At 48.7% G+C, this 23,758-nt stretch overlaps 1 protein-coding gene across 28 annotated transcripts in view; it reads left to right on the top strand.

Moving 5' to 3' along the window:
* Window positions 1-18,167, top strand: part of Wnk2 (WNK lysine deficient protein kinase 2) — a 112,273-nt gene extending 94,106 nt beyond the window's left edge. For 5 of the 28 annotated variants that reach the window (XM_011244415.3, XM_006516974.4, XM_011244416.3 and 2 more), the window contains 6 exons: window positions 1,696-1,910; window positions 2,942-3,112; window positions 3,887-3,985; window positions 10,051-10,095; window positions 11,603-11,841; window positions 15,266-16,856. In XM_011244415.3, the coding sequence (XP_011242717.1) occupies window positions 1,696-1,910; window positions 2,942-3,112; window positions 3,887-3,985; window positions 10,051-10,095; window positions 11,603-11,841; window positions 15,266-15,595 (1,099 nt within the window). In that variant the 3' untranslated portion in view covers window positions 15,596-16,856. Of the gene's footprint in view, window positions 1-1,695; window positions 1,911-2,941; window positions 3,113-3,886; window positions 3,986-10,050; window positions 10,096-11,602; window positions 11,842-15,265; window positions 16,869-17,963 lie in introns of those variants that run through there. The other 23 variants (NM_029361.4, XM_030247449.1, XM_017315627.2 and 20 more) reach the window with 17 other exon arrangements.
* Window positions 18,168-23,758: the final 5,591 nt, after the last annotated feature.

The raw sequence follows: 23,758 nt of genomic DNA, 5'->3' as shown, positions 1-23,758 counted from the left end.
GATGTGCCAGGGTTACAGAGGTGCCAGGATTACAGGTGTGTAGGGATTACAGGTGTGCCAGAGTTACAGGTGTTCCAGGATTACAGGTGTGTAGGGATTACAGATGTGCCAGGGTTACAGGTGTGTAGGGATTACAGGTGTGCCAGAGTTACAGGTGTTCCAGGATTACAGGTGTGTAGGGATTACAGATGTGCCTAGGTTACAGGTGTGCCAGGATTACAGGTGTGTAGGGATTACAGATGTGCCAGGGTTACAGGGGTGCCAGGATTACAGGTGTGTAGGGATTACAGGTGTGCCAGAGTTACAGGTGTTCCAGGATTACAGGTGTGTAGGGATTACAGATGTGCCAGGATTACAGGTGTGTAGGGATTACAGGTGTTCCAGGGTTACAGGTGTTCCAGGATTACAGGTGTATAGGGATTACAGGTGTTCCAGGGTTACAGGTGTGCCAGGGTTACAGGTGTTCCAAGATTACAGGTGTTCCAGGATTACAGATGTGCCAGGGTTACAGGTGTGTAGGGATTACAGGTGTGCCAGGGTTACAGGTGTGCCAGGATTACAGGTGTGCTGGGCACCCAAGCTCAGATCCTCATGCTTTCATAGCAGGCATTTTACACATTAGCTCTTTGATATTTTTTAATTTTTTAACTAAAGAAACTCTTTTTAAAAAATTTAGAGAACAAGGCTTAACACCTCTCCTATAATTCCAGTACTCTGGAGGCTGAGCTAAAAGGATTGCTGAAGGCTCAAGGCTAGCCTAGGGTATATATTGAGCCCCAAGCCATCCAGGAGTACATAGGGAAATCCTGTCTTAAAACAAAAGATTGGCCACCATTGAAGATGTAGGCAGGAAGTTAGCATTTGTCTTCTCATTTTCAACTGTGAAAAACACCTGTTTTCCCAACATAAGAGACAGAGGAAATAGGCTGAGGCCGCCGTGTCAGGGTGATATCAGGCTCTTAAATACAGTGAAGTTTAGCTTCTACCACAACAGGAGGGTAGCAGGGAAGATGGTAAGCAAGACCCATAAGGACCTGCATTCTTCCCTTTGCTGTCCTGGAGACTGCCCTGCCCACACCCTGTCCTATCTGCAGTCTACCTGCCTTCTTACCTGTGCCATAATCCTGACAGTAGCCCTCTGTAGTAGATCTAGTGGAACTGTTTATCAACCACACATCTCACACAGTTGCTAGCCAATTCTCTAAGTCATCTTCCTGCCTTTCATGGGGAAAATAATACACTTTGCCCTAAAATGCCCTAATGAACAGAGGTAGACCAGCTGTGCACAGTGCGGCACACCTATAATCCCAGCACTTAGAGGGAGAGCCAGAAGAATCATGAGTCCAAGCTCATAGCAAATCTGGGACCAGCCTTGGGTATGTGAGACCCTGTCTGAGAAAGAGAGATAAAGGGTCTTGGTTCCAGGGACCTACTAATTTTCTCTGTCTGTGCTGATGCTTAGGGCTTTAATTGTAAGCAGAAGGGCAGGCATGGGATAATCCATGCTTCCTTGGGTATTGTGACAATTTAGTGATCATGAATCTGGATGTCTGGAAACTTGACCTATGTGCTCCCACCTGGCTTAGACCGTGCCATTGAAAGCCTGCAGACAAGGCAGCATTCCTTGTGCCGGTGCAGCCTGGCTTTTCCCTGAAGGAGAAGCCCACCTGCCCTGCCTCCTCTCTTCTGCTCCAGGCACCTGAAGGAAATCTCGGAGCTACAGAGCCAGCAGAAGCAGGAGATCGAAGCCCTGTACCGACGCTTGGGCAAGCCGCTCCCTCCCAATGTGGGGTTCTTCCACACTGCACCCCCTATGGGCCGCAGGAGGAAAACCAGCAAGAGCAAATTGAAGGCTGGCAAGCTGCTGAACCCCTTGGTGCAACAGCTCAAGGTCGTGGCCTCCAGCACAGGTCTGCTGCTTCTGTGGGAGGGCCATACCTGGACTGAGGAGGGATGGTGCCGGGGGACCCTAAGTTAGCCTGAGAGGCTGCCGGGGGACCCTAAGTTAGCCTGAGAGGCTGGCTCTGGGTTGGTGTAATATCTCCAGACCTGGAAGAGTGTAGGTGTTTTCTTTTTCCTGGATCTCCTTATACTGGAGCTAGGAGTCTCTGCAAGGCCAGGGAAACCCCAGGCTTCCATTCTAGTGCTGATGGAAAGGCCTGTGTGAGGATAGGGGCTGCATGGAGCCAGGCCTTGGCCCTGTGTGGAAGGAGGGAGCCACTCCTGGACCACATTGCATCTAGGAAGCCCCAGGGCATTCCATCCCTGATCCTACATGTAGGATACACCCTGGGATGGAAGTGACTGCTTCCTCTAGCCCTATAACTCAGGCACACATTAGCCCCTGCTTGCTGGGTATCAGGTGGCTAGGGAGAGGATAGAGTGTTCTCCAGGCCTTGTGATAGTGGTACCCAGACCCTGGTGCTGCAGAGCCTGGGCACCAGGCAACACCCTTTGCATGTCAGGGTTCCCTTGAGGCCCCTAGAGCTGTGGTGCAGTGTGTACTGTGGGGGATCCATGAACCCCAATCTCCAAACATGACAGATGGGAAGCCACTACTGAATGACCCGCAAGCACTCCCTAATTGTGAACCACTTACACACTGCACAAGTGATGTAAACACAGTGCCAATCCCAAAGCTAAGGGGAAGCTCTGCATTGACGTGTGCAAAGGACGTGTCACTTTGAGCTCACATCCGTTACCTGCCACTTAACTTGCACAACATAGGTCTGGCATGGCACTGGGACTTGGTAAAGGGGGACATTTTTTTTGATTGGCCCCAGCACTTCAGATCAGGAGCTTGTCTGTATACTGGTTTTCTACAAGAGATTCAACTTCCCCAAGGTCACCCAGCAGAGAGCAGGAAACCAACCCAGCCATACCCTTCCCTGCCCAGTGGCGCCTCATGGTGCCTGTCACCTCTTCTCCCCCCCTCGCCCAGGTCATTTGTCTGACTCCAGCAGAGGCCCTCCCACTAAGGACCCTGCCCACGCCAGCACGCCCCCGGGCACCAAGGCAGTTCAGACCCAGCAGCCCTGCTCCGTTCGGGCCTCTCTGTCCACAGACATCTGCTCCGGTTTAGCCAGTGATGGAGGCGGAGCGCGTGGCCAAGGTGATTTCCAGCTTGCCTGTCTCCAAGCATGTGCCAGCCACGTAGGGCCTCAGAGGTGTCCCAGAAGCACGCCTGTGTGTGTAGAGGGGTCCAGAGCTACAGCTAAGGCTGCTAAGCAGCTTTATAAAAACAAACAGAGGAGAAAATTGTAAAGGTGTAGTCTTTGAATACAAAGAATGGAATTGTCCCGCCATGTAAGCGGCTCAGAGGCAGGCGATGGGTTGCTAAAGGGGACCTCAGGAAGTGGCCATGACCAGGAGGGATCAGCCCGATGACTGGGGAGGGGACGGGGCCTGGCATCTTGCTGTGTTCTGCGATGCCTGTTCCTAGGCCCTGGCTACCCTGCCCTGCCTGCTTCCCACAGCAGAGCCAGACGGTGCTAAACACCGCGTCCTTCCAAAGTCCACGGGACGGCTAGGGGACAAGGGCTCAGCTCTCAGGCTGGGATGTCTGCTCATCACTGCCATGGACGGCAGCAGCTGCTCGATAAGGCGCTTTCCTGTCCTCACCATCTCTGTCCAGAGAAATCATGGTGACCGATAAAGGTGCCCCACCTGCCCCACCCCTCCTCCTCCGGGCCGCTTCTCTTCCTCTCCTACCGTTTGCCTCCTCCCATTCTGTGGTCAGTGGCTTTTGGTGCTTGGGCTGGGCTAGGTGGAGCCACGGATGTTAAGTTACAAGGCTGGTGTGTGGCTGTTGGTGTGGAGGAGGAATCGCAGCAACCTGTACTTGATGAGTGTCTCTCTGTTCTCTTCCCTTTATATTCATTTGCAGGCTGGACGGTTTACCACCCAACGTCTGAGAGAGGGGCCTATAAGTCTAGTAGCAAGCCTCGTGCTCGATTCCTCAGTGGACCCGTATCTGTGTCCATCTGTCTGTATTTGTTCTTTTGTATTTTCCCACCTCCTAGCCCTTGGTTTCTCCCCTCCCCCCTCCCACCCCATCTTCATCACCTCTCATACATTTCATAGGACACCACTCCAACCCCTAAAAGTCACCTCCTCCATGCAGAAGGTGGACCCCCACAAGCCTCTCCCATCGCACACAGTGTCCATAGTCACCCAGCTCCAGACGGCTGTGTGCATGCTCTTGGCTGCATCCAGGCACCAAAATCATGCGCAACGGCGTACCTACCTCCGTCCCACACATGCCGGCGCATCCCGCACCCCTCCTGTCACCTCATTTAATTTCTTTTCTTCTGTTGGACGTAGTTTTCTTTTCTGTTGCAACTGTGGCCAGTATACATGTCTGCTGTCTCCCAGTTCCAATGACAACAAAAAGACAACCCCAGCCTTCTCCAGAGACCTAGTGTGTCACACATGTACCTGAACTCCCACCACATGCATGTAGCAGACTTACATAGCCCTAATGTCCCTGGGAGGTGTGACTTCTGTGTAGGGCCCAAAGCCCAGCACCCAGCTCTGTCTCCACCCTCTGTCCCATTCCCTGCATGTGGGGATGCTAAGAATGTGCTTCAGGGGTGTCAGGGGAGGGGCGATAGATCAGTGGCCCAGCACTTGCCTAGCATGCAAAAGAAAGGCCCTGGGTCCTTTCTAACCCCTGCACTGCAAAACAAAGAACTTGCTCCAGCTAGGGCTTCCTGGTCCTCAAACTCATCCTACAGGGAGGGCTAGTCCCCTCTGCCATTTCTCCCTACTCTCTGCTAACTCCAACTCAAAAAGATGAGTAGACACCTTCCCTGTTCCACGTAGCTCTTGCATTGGAACCTACATCCTGCCTGGTCCCTGTTCTCTCCCCTCCTAGCTGGAGCCCTCTGCTCCACAGTCGTCAGCTAACCCATATGACATCAGGGATGAAGCCAGTGAGGCAGCTCCTCCAACTTCTGCCAGACTCAAACCCAGTGCCAGTCTCCCTCACAGACCCTGGGACTTGTTTCTAGCGCCCAGGAGAGCCCACCTGCTGGGACAGACTCACCCTGGTGCGATTTGTTTTTAACCCTCATAATGATTGGCAGATCAATCCAAAGCTGTGGAGCTTTTAGGTTTTTGTTTTTTTAATAGGAAAAAAAAAAAAAGGAGCCTTTTGACAATTGGCTTGGAGATACTGGTCTGGGGCACATGACTTTTTGCTTGTACAATAAAGATACATTGTGCTTGTGGGGACCCAGAGACCATGTCTGTGGTAGGGACTATTGCCCTTCCCCACTCCTTGCATCCAAGGCACACAGTGGGTCATCCTTCTCCAGGTGGACGGGTCAAGGGCACATGGCTCTGTGCAAGTACCAGGGGCTTCTTGACATCTTCTTCTCTGTTCAGTCATTTGTGGCACGGTGACATCTGGCTTGCAGCGCGTCTCTCTAACTTCTGGTCAGTTGTTGAGTCGAGGATGAGAAGGACTGGGAGAGCTTCCCCCTGCCAGCCTCATTCTGAGCCCTGCTTGCCTGAGGCCTCTCCTGCTGTGCCTTGTGGGCACACAACTCACATGAGGTCCCCAGGTGTGACAGCACCTGGAGTTCTGGGTACATCCTGTCCCCAGGGCAGAGCACATGGTAATTTGTCACAGTGATCACAGTCATGGCTCTGAGAGCTGCTTTTGTGTCTCAGGTCATGTTTTTAAATGGTGTTCATGGTTTTGCTGTGAGTTATTGGCCTGAGATTATATATATGTATGTATGTATACATACATATATATATGTATATACATACATACATACATTTAGGAGAGGGGACCAGAAGGAAGGAACATCTGAGCAGGCTTGGCCAGGTAGTTTCAAGTGTTTCTGTGCTGCCCACAGTGGTTTGCTGGTTCATAGCCTGGCCTACCAAACCACATTGGATTGCCTCAGCATTCTATGGCCCCTACATGTTCTCAAGGGGCTGCCAGGCAGAGCCCAGATGAGTCCCTACTCTGGTCCCTGTCATTATGATTCATAATAGGGAGAGTCCTGTGCTAGCTCGCTCTATGGAAATGAAGACCCAAAAAGGCCCTTTTATCCCACATGCTGCTGACCTCTGAGTTTTAGGGATCCAGGTCTCTCACTAAGATGTCCATTTGTCTGTCTGTGTGATGGTTTCTGGATAACCTGTAGAGTGTCCTCAAGAGGAGATGTGAGTCCTGTGAGGATTGAGCCTGGATTGTGGGGGAGAGCAGTGCTCCCTGAGCATAGCATGGAAAGACAAGTGACAGAAAGAGGGAGCCTGGCCAAGAGCCTGAGAGGAGAGAGGAACTTTTGGGGCAGAGTTGCAGGCAGCTGCTAAGACACTCAGACTATGCCTACCTCTGTGAAGCTGTGTGATTGGAGATGACCATCATCAACCTAGAGGGTTTTATGTGTGATGTCCCAGCTTCCTAGAGACAGGAGGCTCTAGGAACACAAAATATTCTTTAAGCTTTAAGTATAGAAATATCTGGGCTTCATGGAAGCCCAGAGAAGGAAAAAGAGCCCCAAAGAGCAGGTTGAGCTCAGGTCACTGGGTAAGCTGGAGGACCTGTCTCTGGTGGAGCCAGGCAGAGCAATAGAGGGCTCCCAAGGCAGGTTTGAACCTGAGACAAGGGGCAGGTGGAGATAGGCCATGAGTAGAGAGACCTTGTCTTAGTGTTCTACTGCTGTGAAGAGACACTGTGACCACAGAAGTTCTTATAAAATAAAACATTTGATTAGGGCTTGCTTAGAGTTTCAGAGCTATCCTCATGGCAGGGAGCACGGAGGCACATAGGCAGACACAGGCACACAGGCAGGAGAAGTAGCTGAGAGTTCTATCTCTGGATCTGCAGTGTTCTGCCTGCATTTAGGCCAGAAGAGGGCACCAGACCTCATTATAGATGGTTGTGAGCCACCATGTGGTTGCTGGGATTTGTACTCAAAATCTCTGGAAGAGTAGACAGTGTTCTTAACCACTGAGCCATCTCTCCAGCCCTCCACCTCCCTGTTTATCTATCTATCTGTCTATCTATCTATCTATCTATATCTATATCTATATCTATATCTATATCTATATCTATATCTATATCTATATCTATCTATCTGGTTTGTGCTTTTGAAACCCCAAAGCCTATATCTGTGACACATCTACTCCAACAAACCACACCTCCTAATCCTTCTCAAGTAGTGCCACTCCCTGATGACTAAGCATTCAAACATGTGAGTCTACAGGGACCATCCTTATTCAGATCACCACAAGCCTCCAGGGAGAATGAATCCTAAATCGTTCCCTTCTCCCAGTCTGGGCAGGGTCCTGGCCGACCCCATGACCACTTGCTTGTCCATGTCTGTGAAACCCAAGGCCACACTTGGGCTTCTGTAGTTGAGAAACCATGGGTACAGTCTACTTCTCTTGTGTCTGACCCATTCTCAGGCAGGCATGGTCACCTTGAGTTTCTTGCTGTGGCTTAAGAAACATGAGGTCTCATGATGTATCATGATGTATCATTTGCCTTGAGTCTGGTTCAGGGACCCTCTTAAGCCCTCCGCCCTCTTCCTCTTTGGATTGTTCCCATCTCTTACTAGTGATAAGAGAGAATCCAGTGAGGTCCCCAACAGGGAACAAGAGGGACCGACCACATCCACACTCCATAGCCTAGGCTTACCACTGAGGTCTGTGAATGCAGACATGTTAGCTCCAGGCTCTGTAAGACCCAGTGATGTACATCTCAAAGCCAACTGAGCTATCTTGCACTGAACCAAGGCATCCTGTTTCTGAGCTGATCCTTCGTGGGTAGTTTTTAGTTATTTTCTCTGCTTGAGAATAAGATTGTCCCTTATAGAAACAGCTCTGGGGGATTTTTGCTTTTGACATCAGAGTATGGTGGAGGTGGAGGGCTAGTGGTCTGTAGTTAGAACTAGCCTGTGGGAGGTTGGGATGGGGCTAAGCCATCTGGGCTAGCTATAGGAGATGCTGGACGGGAGCTACTTGGCACCAGGAGGGCTGACTCCCTGAGGAGGACTGTTCTTGTGAACCTCATCAATATTTGAGATGCAGAGAACAGATGTGAGGATTTGCTCCAGGCTGCAGCCACTCTAAGTATCTGTCATAGTCCTCCACTCTGAACTTCACATCGCCATGCTTGGGAAATCCTTGTTGCCAGCCAAGTTCCTGAGGTGGTGGCTATAGACTGTGGAGAAGATGTGCTGTCAACTCACCAGTGATGCATAACCATCTCGTTATGCAGAGACCTTACCTCACTGCAGGGACACAAGTAGGGTATCTAAGGGCACCAGGATGGGACTGCTTGAAACCATCCTGCCTCTGGCTGGCTTGATAGCTCACCTAGTGCCATCCTGACTAGCAGGAGCCTGCCAGTGCCTATCCTGGTGGGGGCCAACTTTGTTCATCAGATGCCCCAGGCAGAGATGGTGTCTGTGGTAGACTGAGAGCCATGTAGGAATATGCAGGACTGTTGACATGGTACTGGATACTCCCCTGAGACTCTGCATCAATACAGAGAGCACTGTGGCCTTAGAGTTAACAAAGAATGACAAACACGACTGACTTGTCTAGAGCCTGGTGCTGTGTACCCTGGTCATCTGGGGCCAGTCCAGGAGGGATATGGAGGATGGGAACTAACGACCATGATCGCCTGAGTCTGGTGACAGCCATGGCCAGTCCATAGGAAGGACTGAGTCATGCATCCACAGCCCCTTTTCCTCCAAAAGTAAACTGAGATTCCCTCTCTGCAACACAAGTTATCTTCCCGATCCCTCCTCTCTATCTCCCTTCTTTTTATTTGAAAATTGAATTATTTGACAAACACCTCATTTCCCCCCACTGTAGCCTTAGAGACCATATAGAATAAACTCAAAGTCCATTGCAGCTGTACTTCATGTTCAGTGCACACACCTTGGGCTTCATGACCTCTGGCCAAGGGCTGGCCAGCACTTATGCCCTATCCCTCAGGGTAAGAGTATCAGCCCTCCTAGAACAGTTATAAGTGTTCTGATTTCCCAAACCTCTAGACTGGCTGACTTGTGAGCCAGTGCTGTGTGTGAGACCACTCCCTTCCTGGGGGATATGTTTAGGATTGGGGGGATCTAAGGGCTGGAGTACAGACCTGCTATGCTAGTATGGCTTTGCCAAGTGACCTTGGGGAAGTCTGAGCTCTTCCTTGCCAGTTATAGCTCCTAGAGTAAGCCATAGGATAAGACAGAATGGCAGCACCTACTCTAGCCCACGCTGGCCCTGGCCTCCTGGGTTACTCCATTCCTCTAGACACTGTATGTTGTCTACCTGACCCTGAACGGGCTCAGGGCAGTGGGGCTAGGCTTGCTTAGTGGTGGTCCAATAAAGATGTTTCTCATTCCCCTGGGGAAAGTGAATCAACAGAAAAGAGGCACAGTGTCTCCTAAATCCATATCAACCCCAAGACAGATTCTAATATCCCTGCTAGGTGCCCCTGTCTGACCTGGTCCAAGGCAGCCATCTGGGATCCAGAATTGGCCTCAGACCTGCAAAACAATGTATCTTTTTGCACTTGGAAAACCTCTGGTGGCTTTGGTGGCCAGCCCAGGCTGAGCCTGGCTCCATTCAGGGACCCCATGGCTGACTTTCAGTGGGTTCCCCTGCCTCAACCTGTGGGGCTCCTAAAGGCCTGGTGTTTGAAACGCAAGTAGTGTGATTTGCAACTTTTTTTCTTTTTCTTTTTCTTTATCTTATTTTTTGGGTTTGGTTTTCTGTTTTTTTTTTTTTTCTTTTTTTCCTTCTCTTTTTCTGGAATATGCTTTTAGAGACAAAACCCTTCCCCCTGAAGCTTGAAGGCTCGCCCTGGCACCTCTGCCTCCTCAGCGAAGCCCATGAGAAGCCTGCACACGAACTCTGGGGATGTCACCCCGTTCTCCCAGGCCAGGCTGGCCTCCCTCTCCGACTGCTGCCTGTGTCTGTCCCCCTGCACACTGATGACTTTTGCTTACATGTGGTAGCGTGATCGATGTGTGCTGTTCTGCCTAACCCTGTGGTCTTGTGTCCTTTGTTCTTCCCTTACAGGGTCAGCCCTGAAGCGTCTCTGCCTAGGCAAAGAACACAGCAGTAGTAATTATCTGGGTTTTTTTTTTAACCTCCTTTGTCCCCTCTCATCGCATGGGCTTTGTTGTGGCTAGCGCGCATCGGGGCCTCCCACGAAAGCGTGGCCTGCTTTGCCCCTGACCCACAGGGCTCTGCTTTGCTTCTGCCTGTCTGGATAACTGCTCCCTCCCAGTTCCTCTTTGTGTCTCCATGGCTCCTACAATTTGTGCTATCTTGCCAGTCACCTCTTATTAGGCCTGTCCTTCTCCACAATGTCCATATATTGCCATTTATTAATTGGGTCCTTTTCTAAAACCTTAGGCATCAGTGTTTCTTTGAAGTGCTAACGATGAATGCTTCCTGGAGGAGGGATACCAAGGCCCCTTACACACACCCCTTTGCTCTCCCTTGTCTGTTTATTTTTAATTCTCCCACCCCTGTTTTTCATTTTTTTTTTTGTTTTTTTTTTTTTTTTTTCTGGCTGAAAGCGTCATGTAGCGATAGCTGTCTGTCGAGTCTCATCACTAACGTGTAATCCTTCACCTGTACCTTCCGGTCACTGGCCACTAAAGCTCACTACATTTGGAACAGCTTGTTTGAAGAGATGGTCATTAGCTGTTTAGGGTTTTTTGTTTTTTTGATGTTTTTTGGGGGGTATATAAACATTTTAAATTGGCTTATTCAAAATTGCTAAGTGGAATTATGTGCATTGGGAAGGAAGGAGGGGAGGAGGCAGTTCAACAAGTCCTGTGTTGGCCACAGCAGCCTGTTTTATAACAGTCTCTCGGTGAAGCAGCCAAGCTCTCTGGTCTGGATACCAGGTCCCAGCTCCCTGCCTCCCAGTATCACCTAGCTATGACTTGGATGGTGTAGAGTCTGCCTAAGGGACTCTGGGTATGATATCTTTCATTACCACCGTCCCAAATGCTCTAAGAAAAGGCACCATTTCCTCATCTTGAGTTCCAAACTGCTAAGCAATCGAAAGGCACAAGAACACAATGAACAGTCTGTCCAGGGTGTGCCAGAAGGCTGGTGGCGGTGCTCATCTATTGAGCATTCTGAAAAGTAGGCCTAAGAACCTGACCCTGTCCTTGGGATGCCAGTGCCCATGTGTGTCAGGCTGTGCCCACGAGTCTGGGTAGCCCCAGGCCCTGAGCCAGGTCCCCAGCCCACCACGAGCCTGAGCTACCCATGCTCTCACATGTGACTCTAATGGGACGTGTGGTGGTGGGCCTAAGGTAGACTCTAATGGAGACTGCCAACTGTTCAGGATCCTCTTCCCTGGCCTAGCTTTAAAAACAAGTATTGCCTGCCTGGCACAGCCCCGTCACCCATAGCCTACAGGGTGCCTCATGGTGTCTGATACCTGGTAGCAAAGCCCTCTGATGCAGACCGCCTCTTGAAGCAAGGTGTTGCTTGGCCAGAGTAAGCCGTTAATTATCCCAGCCATCATGTGAGAATGACTTCGGTCAGCCTGTCAGTGGTGCTAGGTGAGTGTGTGGCATCACCAATCCTGGCCTATATGACTCCCCAGGGTCTTCCACCAGCAGCCTGGCCCCAGGCCCTGAGCCAGGTCCCCAGCCCACCCTGCACGTCCAGGCGCAGGTGAACAACAGCAACAACAAGAAAGGCACCTTCACGGACGACCTGCACAAGTTGGTGGACGAGTGGACAACGAAGACCGTGGGGGCAGCGCAAGTGAAGCCCACGCTCAACCAGCTGAAGCAGACGCAGAAGCTGCACGACATGGAGGCCTCTGGAGACGCTCGGGCTGTGAGTGAGCACGGGCACTGACTCTACCGGGAGGGATATGGTAGTATAGGCATGGCGGCTAGGGCCAGGAGCCATTGCCAGAATCCTGGATGCCAGGTGGCAAATTCTGCTAAATGCTCTGCTTCCAAGGTCAGGGTCCATCTAGTCCAAAAAGAACTAGGCCTTTGCCCCTGTGATGATTAGGAGGCGAGAGTGACTTCCTGTGATCCTTGTGACTAGCAGGGGACAAGTTCAGTCTATGACTCTAGAACTCAGGTACACCTGAATCCCTGAGCTAGGTAGCCCAAAGTCTGTCTACATCCTCAGTGTAGACAAACACACCTCCATCTGCATCATGTTCATCTGTCTCCAGGCTGTAAAGGGCAGGTGTACCTCAGTCCTGAATGGTAGCCGCATCCGAGTGGGGCCAATGAGAGCCAGGGCAAATAGCCCACCCTTGCAGGTGTTGGCACATAATAAGATTTTGGCAGAGCTAGCTGTAGGAGTTTCCAGCTTTCTAGAGGAATGTGTGGGAAATTGGTGTTATTTCTACTTTAAATGGTTTGTGAATTCATGGGTGAATCCATCTGGGCTGAAGGATCATGTAGATGTTGTTTTCTGTGTGGAAAACATTCCTCTGTGAACTTCTGCTTTGAAACTTTTCAGACACACATGGAGTTGGAGGTCTGCCGTGAATATCGTGTGCCTGAGCCTGCACTGTAGGTGTTGCTGGTAGAACTCAGCACGCATCTACTCTTCTCTTGGAGAAGGCTTGCCTTAGGAGTCCTCTTTCTTTTCCAGTTCTAACACCATTTGGGTGTTCTATCTTATCCTGACAGTTTTGTTAAATTTTGTTTCCCTCTAAATTGCTACCTTGTCCCTAAATTCGCCCAGACTTTCAACTCAGTTACCATGTAACTTTTAAAATCAGTTACACTTGGAGCAGTGTGATAGATCCCTGCTATGTGTTATTTCCGTATTGATGATTTCTGACTCCCCAGTTCTCTCCGTGTGTCTGTCCTTCCTTCCCTTCCTGCCTTTTTTCCATATCTCTTAAGGTTTTGTTAATTTCGTTGGCCATTTTAAGAAACTATGTTACCTTTGATGGTATTCTTTGTTGTGTATCTCATTCATTTCTAACTTATTGTTTCTGTCTCTGGCTTAACCATTCTCTTGGCAGAGTGTTTATAAGGATGCTGGGTTGGGTCCCCAGCACTAGAATAAGAAATAAAAACTTAAGCTGACTAGGCCACTGATTCTAGCATTTCAAATTCTTGCAGATGACCCAAGTTCAGCCCCCAGCACCAACATCTGGAGGCTCACAATATCTTATAACTCTAGCTCCAGAATACCCAGGGCCCTCTTCTGGCTCTCCTGGACACCTGCACAGATGCACATACATATAGGCACACACATACATACACACAAATAAAAGTTTAAAAAAATGTACAGTTCTCTGCCAAACTTGCCAATGCTGTATCTTATTTACGTCGCATCTTCTGGTTTTCTGTTCTTTTCCCCTCCACTTTACTCCTTGTATTGCCTTGAGAGATTTTAACGTTGTGTGAAGGACATTGGAATGAAAAATCGTTTGTAAAAATAATTTGAGATTTTTTTTTTATTGTCTTGACTTGCCTTTGATTTGTTTTTAACAGGGATCTTCTATAAAGTGCCTAGTCGGGATTGACTTAACTTTTCATTATTGATTTGTGGGAGTCTGTTATATCTGTTTTGTCTTATGTTACTCATATGCACCTTATCCCTCCACCATGGGGGGGGGGTGTACTGTGAGTATTAGCCTGCTTGTATGTGAAAATGTATATGGAGGCCAAATATCAACATGTAGTGTTTTCTCCATCTCTCCCCACCTTACCTTTTTGGAGACAAGGTCTCTTTCACTGAGTGGGGTGCTCACCAATTAGCTAGACTGTGTGGCCAGTGAGCTACAGGAATCCATCTGTCTCTGCCCCTCCACACACTAGTGCCGCATATCAGGCTGTAGGTGCTAGGAGTCTGAACTCTGGTCCTCTCGTTTATGCACGGGGGCTGTTATAGACACTTTTTTACTTTCTCAGAGTTGAGTGTAAAATAGAAGAGGTTAAATTTGGTTTTGGGGTTTTTTTTTCCTATTTTAGCTGTTGTATGTAGTACAACAGTATGTATTTTAGCTGTGTAGCAGTACACAGTCGGTGCCTTACTCCAGCTTCGTTAAGCTTGTTGTTTACAGGGATAGAACATCCACTATTGAACTTCAAGATTTCCTTGGGTTTTCTGGGCCCTAAAGTTTTTGCAGGTTTTAGGTACCCCACTGGAGTGTCTCTTGGCAGTAGATTAAGTCTGTCAATGAACTGGATACATTTATCATCTTGCCAGTCTTAAGTGTTCTGTGAACTTGGCATCTGTTTCTTTACCTCTCTGTAGGGTGTTAATATCACTCATTAAATTCATCCTAAGGTGGTTAATGATTGGGAGTGCTGTTGTTATAAACTGCGCAGCCTTGGAAATTTCATCTCCCAGTTGTATGTTTCTAGTTCATGAAGATGTGACTGATTCTGGGTACCTCAAAACCTACGGTCCTGCTAAATGCACTTGTTCAGCCATTCCTGTGGGTTTCTGTAGACATAAGCTTGTCATTTGCAGATATGCAGTTTTCTTTCCTTGTCTCATCTTGGCTGGGTCCCCTTGTTGTATTGACCAGTAGCATGAAGGAGCCTTGGGGGAAGGCCTCTGTAGGTATGGCTTCTGGCTCAATAGAGGCCTTCACTGCTGAGCATGCCTCTGTAAAAGGGTTGTGGGGTTTGGGGGTGTCCATCCTGCTTTGTATGGTGAACACCAGCTGTGCCGTTCTATGTAGTCTGTATGTTTGTGGTGCTGAGGAGAGAAGCCGGGGCCTCATCTGTGTTAGGCAAGTGCTTGCCAGGGAACTCCAGGGTAGCCTTTCTAGTGGGGCTTATCCTGGAGTGAGATAGAATCGAAGCCCACTGGACTGTGATGTTAAATCTTTTATAGTAACTGTCTTCAGTTTTCCAAATGTTTTGTTTAGGATGCTGCAGGCTGCTGCCCGTTCTTGATCTCTCTTGTTGTAGTCATATCCAGTTCTGTCTTTAGAAGTCGACTCCTTCTCTGGCCTCTAAGGCCAAAGTGCCTGAGAAACCAGAGGCCTGCCTCAGGGTTCCTGCCTCCCAGGCCATTGTAGTTGTATCATGTTATGAGACCATCAAACCAGATGCCATGGTATCAGCTGAGTGGAAATGTGTAGGTCACTCCTTTGCCCTCCCACATTCTGCTCCCAACATACTCTGGCTGGTAAACAGCTGGAGCTAAACCTCTATGTAGTGAACAGGGGAGAGAGGGCAGCCATTTCCCACACAAATGCTTGGACTATACAAGGAGACAGACTGACTGCAGCCTTCTTTGCCTTCCTTTTTGTTTCTGTGTCTCATAGACATCTGTGCCTCGAGCAGCAGTGGGGGCATCGTGTCTGGCCCCGGCCCCTGGCCCTCTGTCCACCACAGCCACTCCTGGAGCCACTCCAGCCCTGCCTGTGCCCATACCAGGTACTGTCCACTCCAGCCTCTCAGGCCCTCCTTGTACACTGCCTCTATGTCAGTATGGAGGCCTGCTCCCTGATCCTGTGTCCTGGGGACCCTGGGTGGCCTCAGGAAACCCAGAAGGGTCTTGGGGCAGTCAGAGCCCCACTCAGGTCCCTGTGTTCCCAGTGTTTCTACGGCCACCTGTTATCAGCACACCAGGCCCCCGGCTGCACATCACGTAGCCTCCTGCCCTGCCCTGCCCCTGGCCAAATGGAACACTCTGAAGCGTGTAGAAGAACCCAGTTGTGGTTTGGCCTCCTCATGGCTCCTCCACATGGGCACAAGGCACAGAGCCCCAGCCCAGGGGGCATGAGAGGGCAGCAAGACACTTTCCCTGCTGCCTCAGACCCCGTCACTCTTAGGTTCCTGCAGTCTACAGAGGCAGTCCTCACACCCAGGGCCTGCCCTTGTTAGAGGATTAGAACCTTGTCATCCCCTGCAGCAGCTCAGTGCCTTGAATCCCAGCTTTTCTGTTTCCATGATGGAAATACATGTTTTAAAAGGCCATTCATCCGCAAAAGCGGATTCCATTACAGTGGCATGCGTATGGCTGTCTCCACTGTGTTATGTTGTAGAGGTGGGAATTGGGTACAGATATGAAGCTGGTAACTAGTGAGAGTGTAAAAGCCTTCTATACAGAAACAAAGGGAACACTGACAATGTGACCTGGAAATGCTGGTTAGGTCCAGCTCAGTCCTTGATAGAGCGAGGTCACCCTGGGTGTCTTCAGTAACAGAGCCACCACGAGGTTTACCTGAAGTTGTTCTCCCTGTGAGGAGTGTCACCAGCTTTGTTGAGCCGTGAGGATCCTGCCAGGTGAATACCCTGATAGCCAGCAGGCTGTTGTAAGCACCATACAGACAAACATGACCTTCCAGCTCAGGGGCCCCACTCACTCTCTCCCTCTTTTCCATGGTTTTCAGAGGCCTGTGCTCTGCCCACCCCACCCTGCAAATTCCTCTCCAGGCCATCCTCAGGCCAGCCTACTGAGGGGCGGAGCATTTCTGGAGGTTTCCATGACACTTGCCCTGGGGGGGAGCGGGGAGATGAAAACTCCCTGACCCCCTCTGGGTGAATATTTTCTGCCTCCAGTTGGAGGGTGGGCTGCCTGGGGTGACCCCCGCTGTGAACTGTACAGATCAGATGTACCCAGGAGAAGCAGCTAGATTATTTCGGTTTAAATACACTACTCCATCAATTCAGTCAGAATTGAATTTCCAGGGGACTGCAGAGGCTTCTCCCTGGCCGCAATGCTGCAATAAGAGATTTCTGTTCTCTGTGTCTTAGTCTCAACACCACACAGGCCCATTCAGTAAAGCGGAGCCTACGTCGTCTTGCTCCTCTTGTGCCCAAGTCCTTTCCTCCTGTGACAATGCTAGTGGCATGGGATCCCCAAGAGTCTGTATGTGTGAAGGAGAAAAATAAACATTTGCTTGAAAATACTGTGAAATGGCAGCTTTTGTTCTTGCCCCCTACTTACATCAAAGCCAAGCTGACTGGCCTTGTAGAAGATAGTTCTGGGCGGCCCAAGTGGGCCTGGCCTGGCCTCTGCTTGGAGCCACTAGCCATGTGTCCTGTACCCCAGAGGACGGGACTCAGGACGCTGGGAGATAAGAGGAAAGCCTCTGCTGGGGTTGCTGGTCGCTCAGCACTGGTACTGCTGGGGGTGGCCCAGACCCACTGTCACCAGGCTGTTAGTTGTAGCCTGGCATTGCAGCCTACTCTGCCGTCTGTTGGCTGCTCTGCAAGCCACTACGCATCAGCAGACATTGCTTTCAGAAGTGCAGGTAGAAAGGGCAAACCTTGGCAGAGGGCAGCCTGCGTTTCCAATCCCACCAGAGCTGGCACTGGATCCTAGAAAACCCAGGTTGTATGAGTCATAAGAACTCCTGCTCCCCTCCCCCATGGCTTGAGGGGCTTTTCTTTCAGGCTCTTGAGCTTTGTTGAGTAGAGTTGGACAGGGGCCAGCCTAGCTCATATGAGAGGCACTGGCCTTCCTAAGAAGCCAGTTATGAAAGATGCTGGTTTAGGAAGAGGACTTGTCCTGTGGTAGTTCAGCAAATCCTTTGGGGACTGCCTTATATGTGTGCACTGTAGACCTGGTCCAGGCAACATGAGACCCTTCCTGCTAGAGGTGCTGTCTCAAGATATAGCACCGGGCTTGCTGCCTCTGTTCAGACCCTTAGCACTGGTGCTAAGCAGAAACTGAGACACTGTTTTCTCCCAGGGCTCCAAGGCCAGCTTAATCCAGAATGGTCCAGTGGGACAGGGGTGAGACCTCGTCTCTCTGGGCTTATGTGGTCATCACTGAGTGTCTGGCTGTTCTTAGAAGATATCCAGGTGGCAGTCATCCCAGCTCTGTGCAGAGAACAGGGCTGACTGTACAGGGCACAGCCACCTCCTGGCATGGCTCTGACCCCACCCTTCTTCCTTTGCTATAGAAGCCAGGTGCCCAGGCAGGGCTGTGTGCACAGGCACCAGGGCCCAGCCTTAGGTGAGAGGCCAGTGCCTCAGAGGTCTGTAGTGAGCTGTGGCCATTTTGTTTTCTAGATCCTGAGAGTGAAAAGCCCGACTGAGCCGGCCTCCACGCCAGGCCCACACTGCATCATCCAGGAGAAGAAGCGGCAGACCCCAGGGCAGCCACTCCTCTAGTCCATTCACGATGTTTTGTAACCACTTTCTAACCATTTTTTTATTCACAATTGGAAACACAAATGTAATGCAAGAATAAAGCATATTTTGGGGGAGACAGGACTTTGGTATTTCAAACTTCCTCCTTTCCAGTGGTCCTCTGGGCAAGCAGGAGATAGACGTGAAGAGTTGGAGAGGGGTCAGTCAGCCCATTCTCTGCAAATCGCTGGAGGCTCCTCACACAGTTCCCCTTCTCAGACACAGCTTACACAGCTCCATGTCACTTTGTCTTTTCTCTGGCCTAAGGAGACCAAAGTCATCTGCCCCCATCGAAGGGAGAGCATCATGGAGGTCTGAGAGTGAGCCTCCTTTTCAGAACCTGTGGATGCCATCAGGAAAGAAACCAGCCAACATGGGATCTGAAGTCCTCTTGGGGTGGAGGACAGGACCACCAGAGCTACACTTCCCCATGATGGAGTATGTCAAAAGTTCACATAAAAAGGAAACCAGGCAGGGAAGATGGCTCAGTAAAATGATTGACCCAAGTTCAATCCTCAAAACCTAAGAAACCTAAGAAAAGTCACGTATGGTAGTCCACATTTGTAATTACAGTGGTGTAGAGGAGAAATAGATCCCTAGAACTCTCTGGACAGCCAGCCTAGCCTACTTGGAGAGTTCTAATCCAGAGAGAGGTAAGCAGGCCTAGGGAAATGGCTCAGTGGGTAACGTGTTCACTCGTGTAAGCTTATATACCAGAGTGCAGATGCCTGATGCTTGCTGGTCATCTGGTCGACCTGAAATGTGGAACTGTAGGTTCAGTGAGAGACCTATCTAAACAAAGTGGAGAGCCATAGAGACAGAAAACCGGGAGTTGGCCTCTGACACCACAAGTGCACCATCACACATGCACACACACAAGTACACATATACACAAGAAGTAAAGATAGAAGCTCAGGAGCCACTTTGTGGGTCTCCTTGCCCTGGTGAATCATCTACTGATATGGTCCACACAGGCAAAGGGAGCAGAGATGATGGGGTGGGGTGGAAGCCCTCTGAGTACATACGGTAAATGATGGTACCAGAACCAGCTGCAGGGAGTCAAATCAACTTTATTTAGGATGATTTGAGGCTTATAGCATTTTGGGGGACTGTGGGTAGGAACATCCAGGATGGGCAAAGGTCATTGACTGAAGGCTTAAAGAACCAAAATGCCTCATTAGAATGAAGAACCAGCCGGGCGTGGTGGCGCACGCCTTTAATCCCAGCACTCGGGAGGCAGAGGCAGGCGGATTTCTGATTTCAAGGCCAGCCTGGTCTACAAAGTGAGTTCCAGGACAGCCAGGACTACACAGAGAAACCCTGTCTCAAAAACACCAAAAAAAAAAAAAAAAAATAGAATGAAGAACCATTTCAAGAACCTCAGGTGCTAGCTGAATGGGTTCTTATCAGGATAAAGGAAGTTGATCTTGTAATCTAACTAAGGCTTGACATTACACAGCTGATGGGGGGTGGGGGTGTTGAACTACCCAGACAAGGTCAGAGAAGGAGAATCCCTGCCAATGAAAGGAGTCCTCCATATTGTGCTGAGCCCCAGAAGGCTATCCAGTTAATGGTAAACTTCAACCTTAATTAGCAGAGGTTTCCTATAACACATGACCTTGTTCTCTGGTCTCCACACACATGCATACATGTGTATGTGCACCCTCTGAGTTGCCTTGACAGGAAAACATGCTGTGGAAATAATTTACACAGCCCATCCCTGCCCACAGGAGTGGGTCTGAGACAGCTCCTAGGGTTTTGAACATCAAAACATGGCAAAGCTGGGTCTGGGTGATTTTAGTCTCTAGTTGCAGTTCAATGTGTCTCCAGCTGAGCATAGGAGATGTTCCCAACACCTAAATTTTGTCATCACTAGAGGTCATCTCAAGATCTCACATCTATCATGACCAACTACTCAGCCCTTGAGATTTAAAGTATGCCTTGGAGATCTAGCTCATTCTCTAGGACTCAGGAAAAGCTAGATTTACAGAGCTTCACATTTCCTCAAGATCCTCAGCAGCCGAGGATATGAGAGTCTACATCTGTTTCAGGCATACGGGTAACTTGGTGTCTTAGGGTTTCTGCTGTGAACAGACACCATGACCAAAGTTACTCTTATAAGGACAACGTTTAACTGGGGCTGGCTTACAGGTTCAGAGGTTCAGTTCATCCTCCTCAAGGTACGAACATGGCCACATCTAGGCAGGCATGGTGCAGGAGGAGCTGAGAGTTCTACATCTTCATCTGAAAGCTGCTAGGAGAAGACTGACTTCCAGGCAGCTAGGACTAGGGTCTTAAAGCCCACACCCACAATGACACACTTCCTCCAACAACCACACCTCCTAATAAAGCCACTCCCTGGGCTAAGCATACACAAACCACACTTGGTGTCCCAGACTAGGAGTCCAGCCTTGACTTACAGGAAACAAAGGCAAATGGTGCCTTAGTCATTCAGGGATGCTATGAAAAATACCACAGACTAGTTATCTCGCCTGTGAACTACTCACAGGGACTGGAGCATCCAAGACCAAGTACCTACACACACAGTGGGTTAAATTGTAGCGCTTCTCTCTTGCTCTACAGAGATGGAGCACATGTAGCCCCTCCCCACAGAATCATAGACTGCATGGAACCATGAATAGAGATCACCCATCAGGCCAGCTGCACAAGGATCTGTTGGCCAGACAAGGTGCCGAGAGCTACAGAAGTCATTTTAGAACTCAAGGCTGTGAGACCATAGGAAAAGGGGATCAGAGAACAGACAAAATCAGAATCAAATGGCAAATAGACTTAGACCTAACCATGGTGATGGCTACATTTTATAATGGTATATAAATGGTCTGATCTGTTTAAAGAAATTGTCAGGTTAGAGTTAATAAATAGCAAAATTCAAACATTTTGTTTATAAAAAAATATTTAAGAAAGACACAGGCCAAGGTAAAAGGTGGACATGGCCATATCATCCCAATGAAAAGGGGTGGAAGTAGCTCTAATAATGGACTTTAAAAGCACACCAAAATAAAAGGTGGTCACAGGTATACCATGTTAACACTAACCATAAGGAGGAGGTATGGGTGGGTGGCATAACATCAACGCATTTTTCTTTTTTTTTTTTTTAAGATTTATTTATTTATTTATTACATGTAAGTACACTGTAGCTGTCTTCAGACACTCCAGAAGAGGGAGTCAGATCTCATTACAGGTGGTTGTGAGTCACCATGTGGTTGCTGGGATTTGAACTTCGGACCTTTGGAAAAGCAGTCCGGTGCTTACCCACTGAGCCATCTCACCAGCCCCAAAGCATTTTTCATGGTAACACTTATTGCCAATTAAGAACCATTTTACAATGACAAAGGGGTCAGCCCACCAAGTTCCAACTGTTGGTGTGGACAAAAAACAACGCTCTGAAATATGTGAGCAAAACTGACAAACTGCAGAGAGAAATCCATGAAACTCCTTTTAGTATTCATCTTAGTCATGAACATGACAAGATGACAGCCACTACCATCAAGAGTCTGGCCCGGTGTCTGATGCTGGCTGACAACCTTCATTTTACCTTTCCCTTATTTCCTCTTGCACTGTCTGGGAAGTCTGAGAGGATAGCATGGCTGTTTTTTACATTGGTAGTAGCAAAAACATCACATCAAACTCTGAAGACCCCACCTACATGTCTTCAACCTGCCCTGCTCTGACCACTCCAAAAGCCCTGGCCAGTCTGGACGGTTTGTGACATACTTGTGCACAAACAAGAAACAGGAAGAAATTAGATATCCTGAAGAAGATCAGACTTGCCCCAAGGAACTCAGTGCCCCTAATCAGCAGTAAGCAGTCTAACAGTAACGATTCCCCCTTCACTTTATTCAGGGATCTCTTTCCTCTCCTCTCTATTCTTTTTTCTCTCTTGTCTAGTGTTAGGGGTTGAAAGAGTGAAAGAAAAAGTAGATAGAAGGGTGGAAGAAAGAAGAACCCACAAAATAGCATAAAAAAAAAAAACATTTCAGGAAGGAAATAAGAAGCACTTTAAATCGTCCTGGGACCTCCACATATATGTTGTGACGCTTGCCTGCCTAAGCCTGCACACACACACATGCCCGTATATACCCAAACACATGCACACTAATAATAATGCAAAATGAAAGATTAAAATGAAAGTGTTATACTCAAAAACCAGTGTTAACGTGCTGTGGGAGTGGTTAATGCAGAGGCTTGTAACTGATCAGAATGCTGAGACACTGGGAATGAACAACGATTGATTATTATACACAATGCTAACTACACACAGTGGACTCAAAGGTCTGAAAAGACATACAGGTAGGAGTGAAGCACATTGGGAAGAATAGGATTCCAAAGGCCAAAGTGGGGGTGATGAGCATGAATATGATCAAAATACATTGTGTGTGTGTGTGTGTGTGTGTGTGTGTGTGTAAAACTGGAATCGTCAAAAAAAAAAAAAAAAAAAAAAAAAAAAGCTAAACCATTTTGTTTGTTAGAAACCAGAGTTAAGCTGGGAATGGTGGCACACACCTTTATTCCAGCACTTGAGAGGCAGAGACATGCAGATCTCTGAGTGGGAGACCAGCCTGCTCTACAGAGCAAGTTCCAGGACAGTCAAGATTCCACAGAGAAACCCTGTCTCAAAAAAACCAAGAAAGCAAACAAGCAAAGAAAAAAGGAAAAAAAAGAAAAGAAATGAGAGAGACGGAGAAGCGGAGAAGGAAAGCCACAGACTGATGACAGCTGACCTGTGTTTAGAATAATGAATAATGAATTCTAACAACATTGTGATCACGACAACTCAGGTCCAGGCAGATGATGGAGGAACAATGAAGTGAAAATTTCTGGTTTCTTTGCAAAGTCGGTTATGTTAAAGGATGTTTTTCTGAAGTGGATACAGGTGAAACGATGTTTTGCTGAAGGAGACACAGGTGAAAGGATGTTTTGCTGAAGGAGACATATGAAAGGATGTGTGATGAAGGATTCTTCCCTAACGACACACATGTATTGGTTTGCCTTACATTGCATTGCTGAGCTCTGTTTGTTGTGACTTCATAGAAAGAAACATACCAAAAAATTTCTGGTGGTGTTCTGGTGGCTTCTTGACCATTCCTTGGACTCCAGCCAATTGGCAGAGTGATGTCAGCTGATAACAGGCTCACAAGGAGTTTTGATAAGATAGACTCACGTGGTGAGGCAAGTTCCATGGGAGGACACATGATGTTTGGAGGGAGTATAAATAGGATAGTGATGGGGGAGGGGTTGCATAGCTAGCTTTGCAATGTTTCTTGGTTTTGCATCTTTGCTGATCTTCTCTTTGTTGAGAGGGGCCTAGCAAGGAACTGCTCCTGGCATCCCTAGTGGTCCTAGTTACTCCTGCTAACTTGTGGATTCGGCTAAGGCCTGGCTGTTTCTTTCAGGTTGTGTCAACAATGCTGATTCGTGTTTGCTCTCCTCACACTACTGAGCTGGACTGCAGGTATATCCGTGAAGTGTTTAAGAGTGGATGAAGCTGTTGCTGCTGAATCCTGTGAACTGAACCCATATTAAAAGTACATTTTGAAAAAAAAAATCAAAGCCTACAAAACCAAGCAATAACGAGCTTTCAATTACTATAGAGAAAACCCTGGGAAACTCAGCTTATATTTGTGGCTCATAGTTCTACATATTTCATTCATAAC

The sequence above is a fragment of the Mus musculus genome, chromosome 13 (assembly GCF_000001635.26).
Source record: "Mus musculus strain C57BL/6J chromosome 13, GRCm38.p6 C57BL/6J".
Lineage (NCBI taxonomy): Eukaryota > Metazoa > Chordata > Mammalia > Rodentia > Muridae > Mus > Mus musculus.
This window is presented reverse-complemented; position numbering and strand designations above follow the sequence as displayed.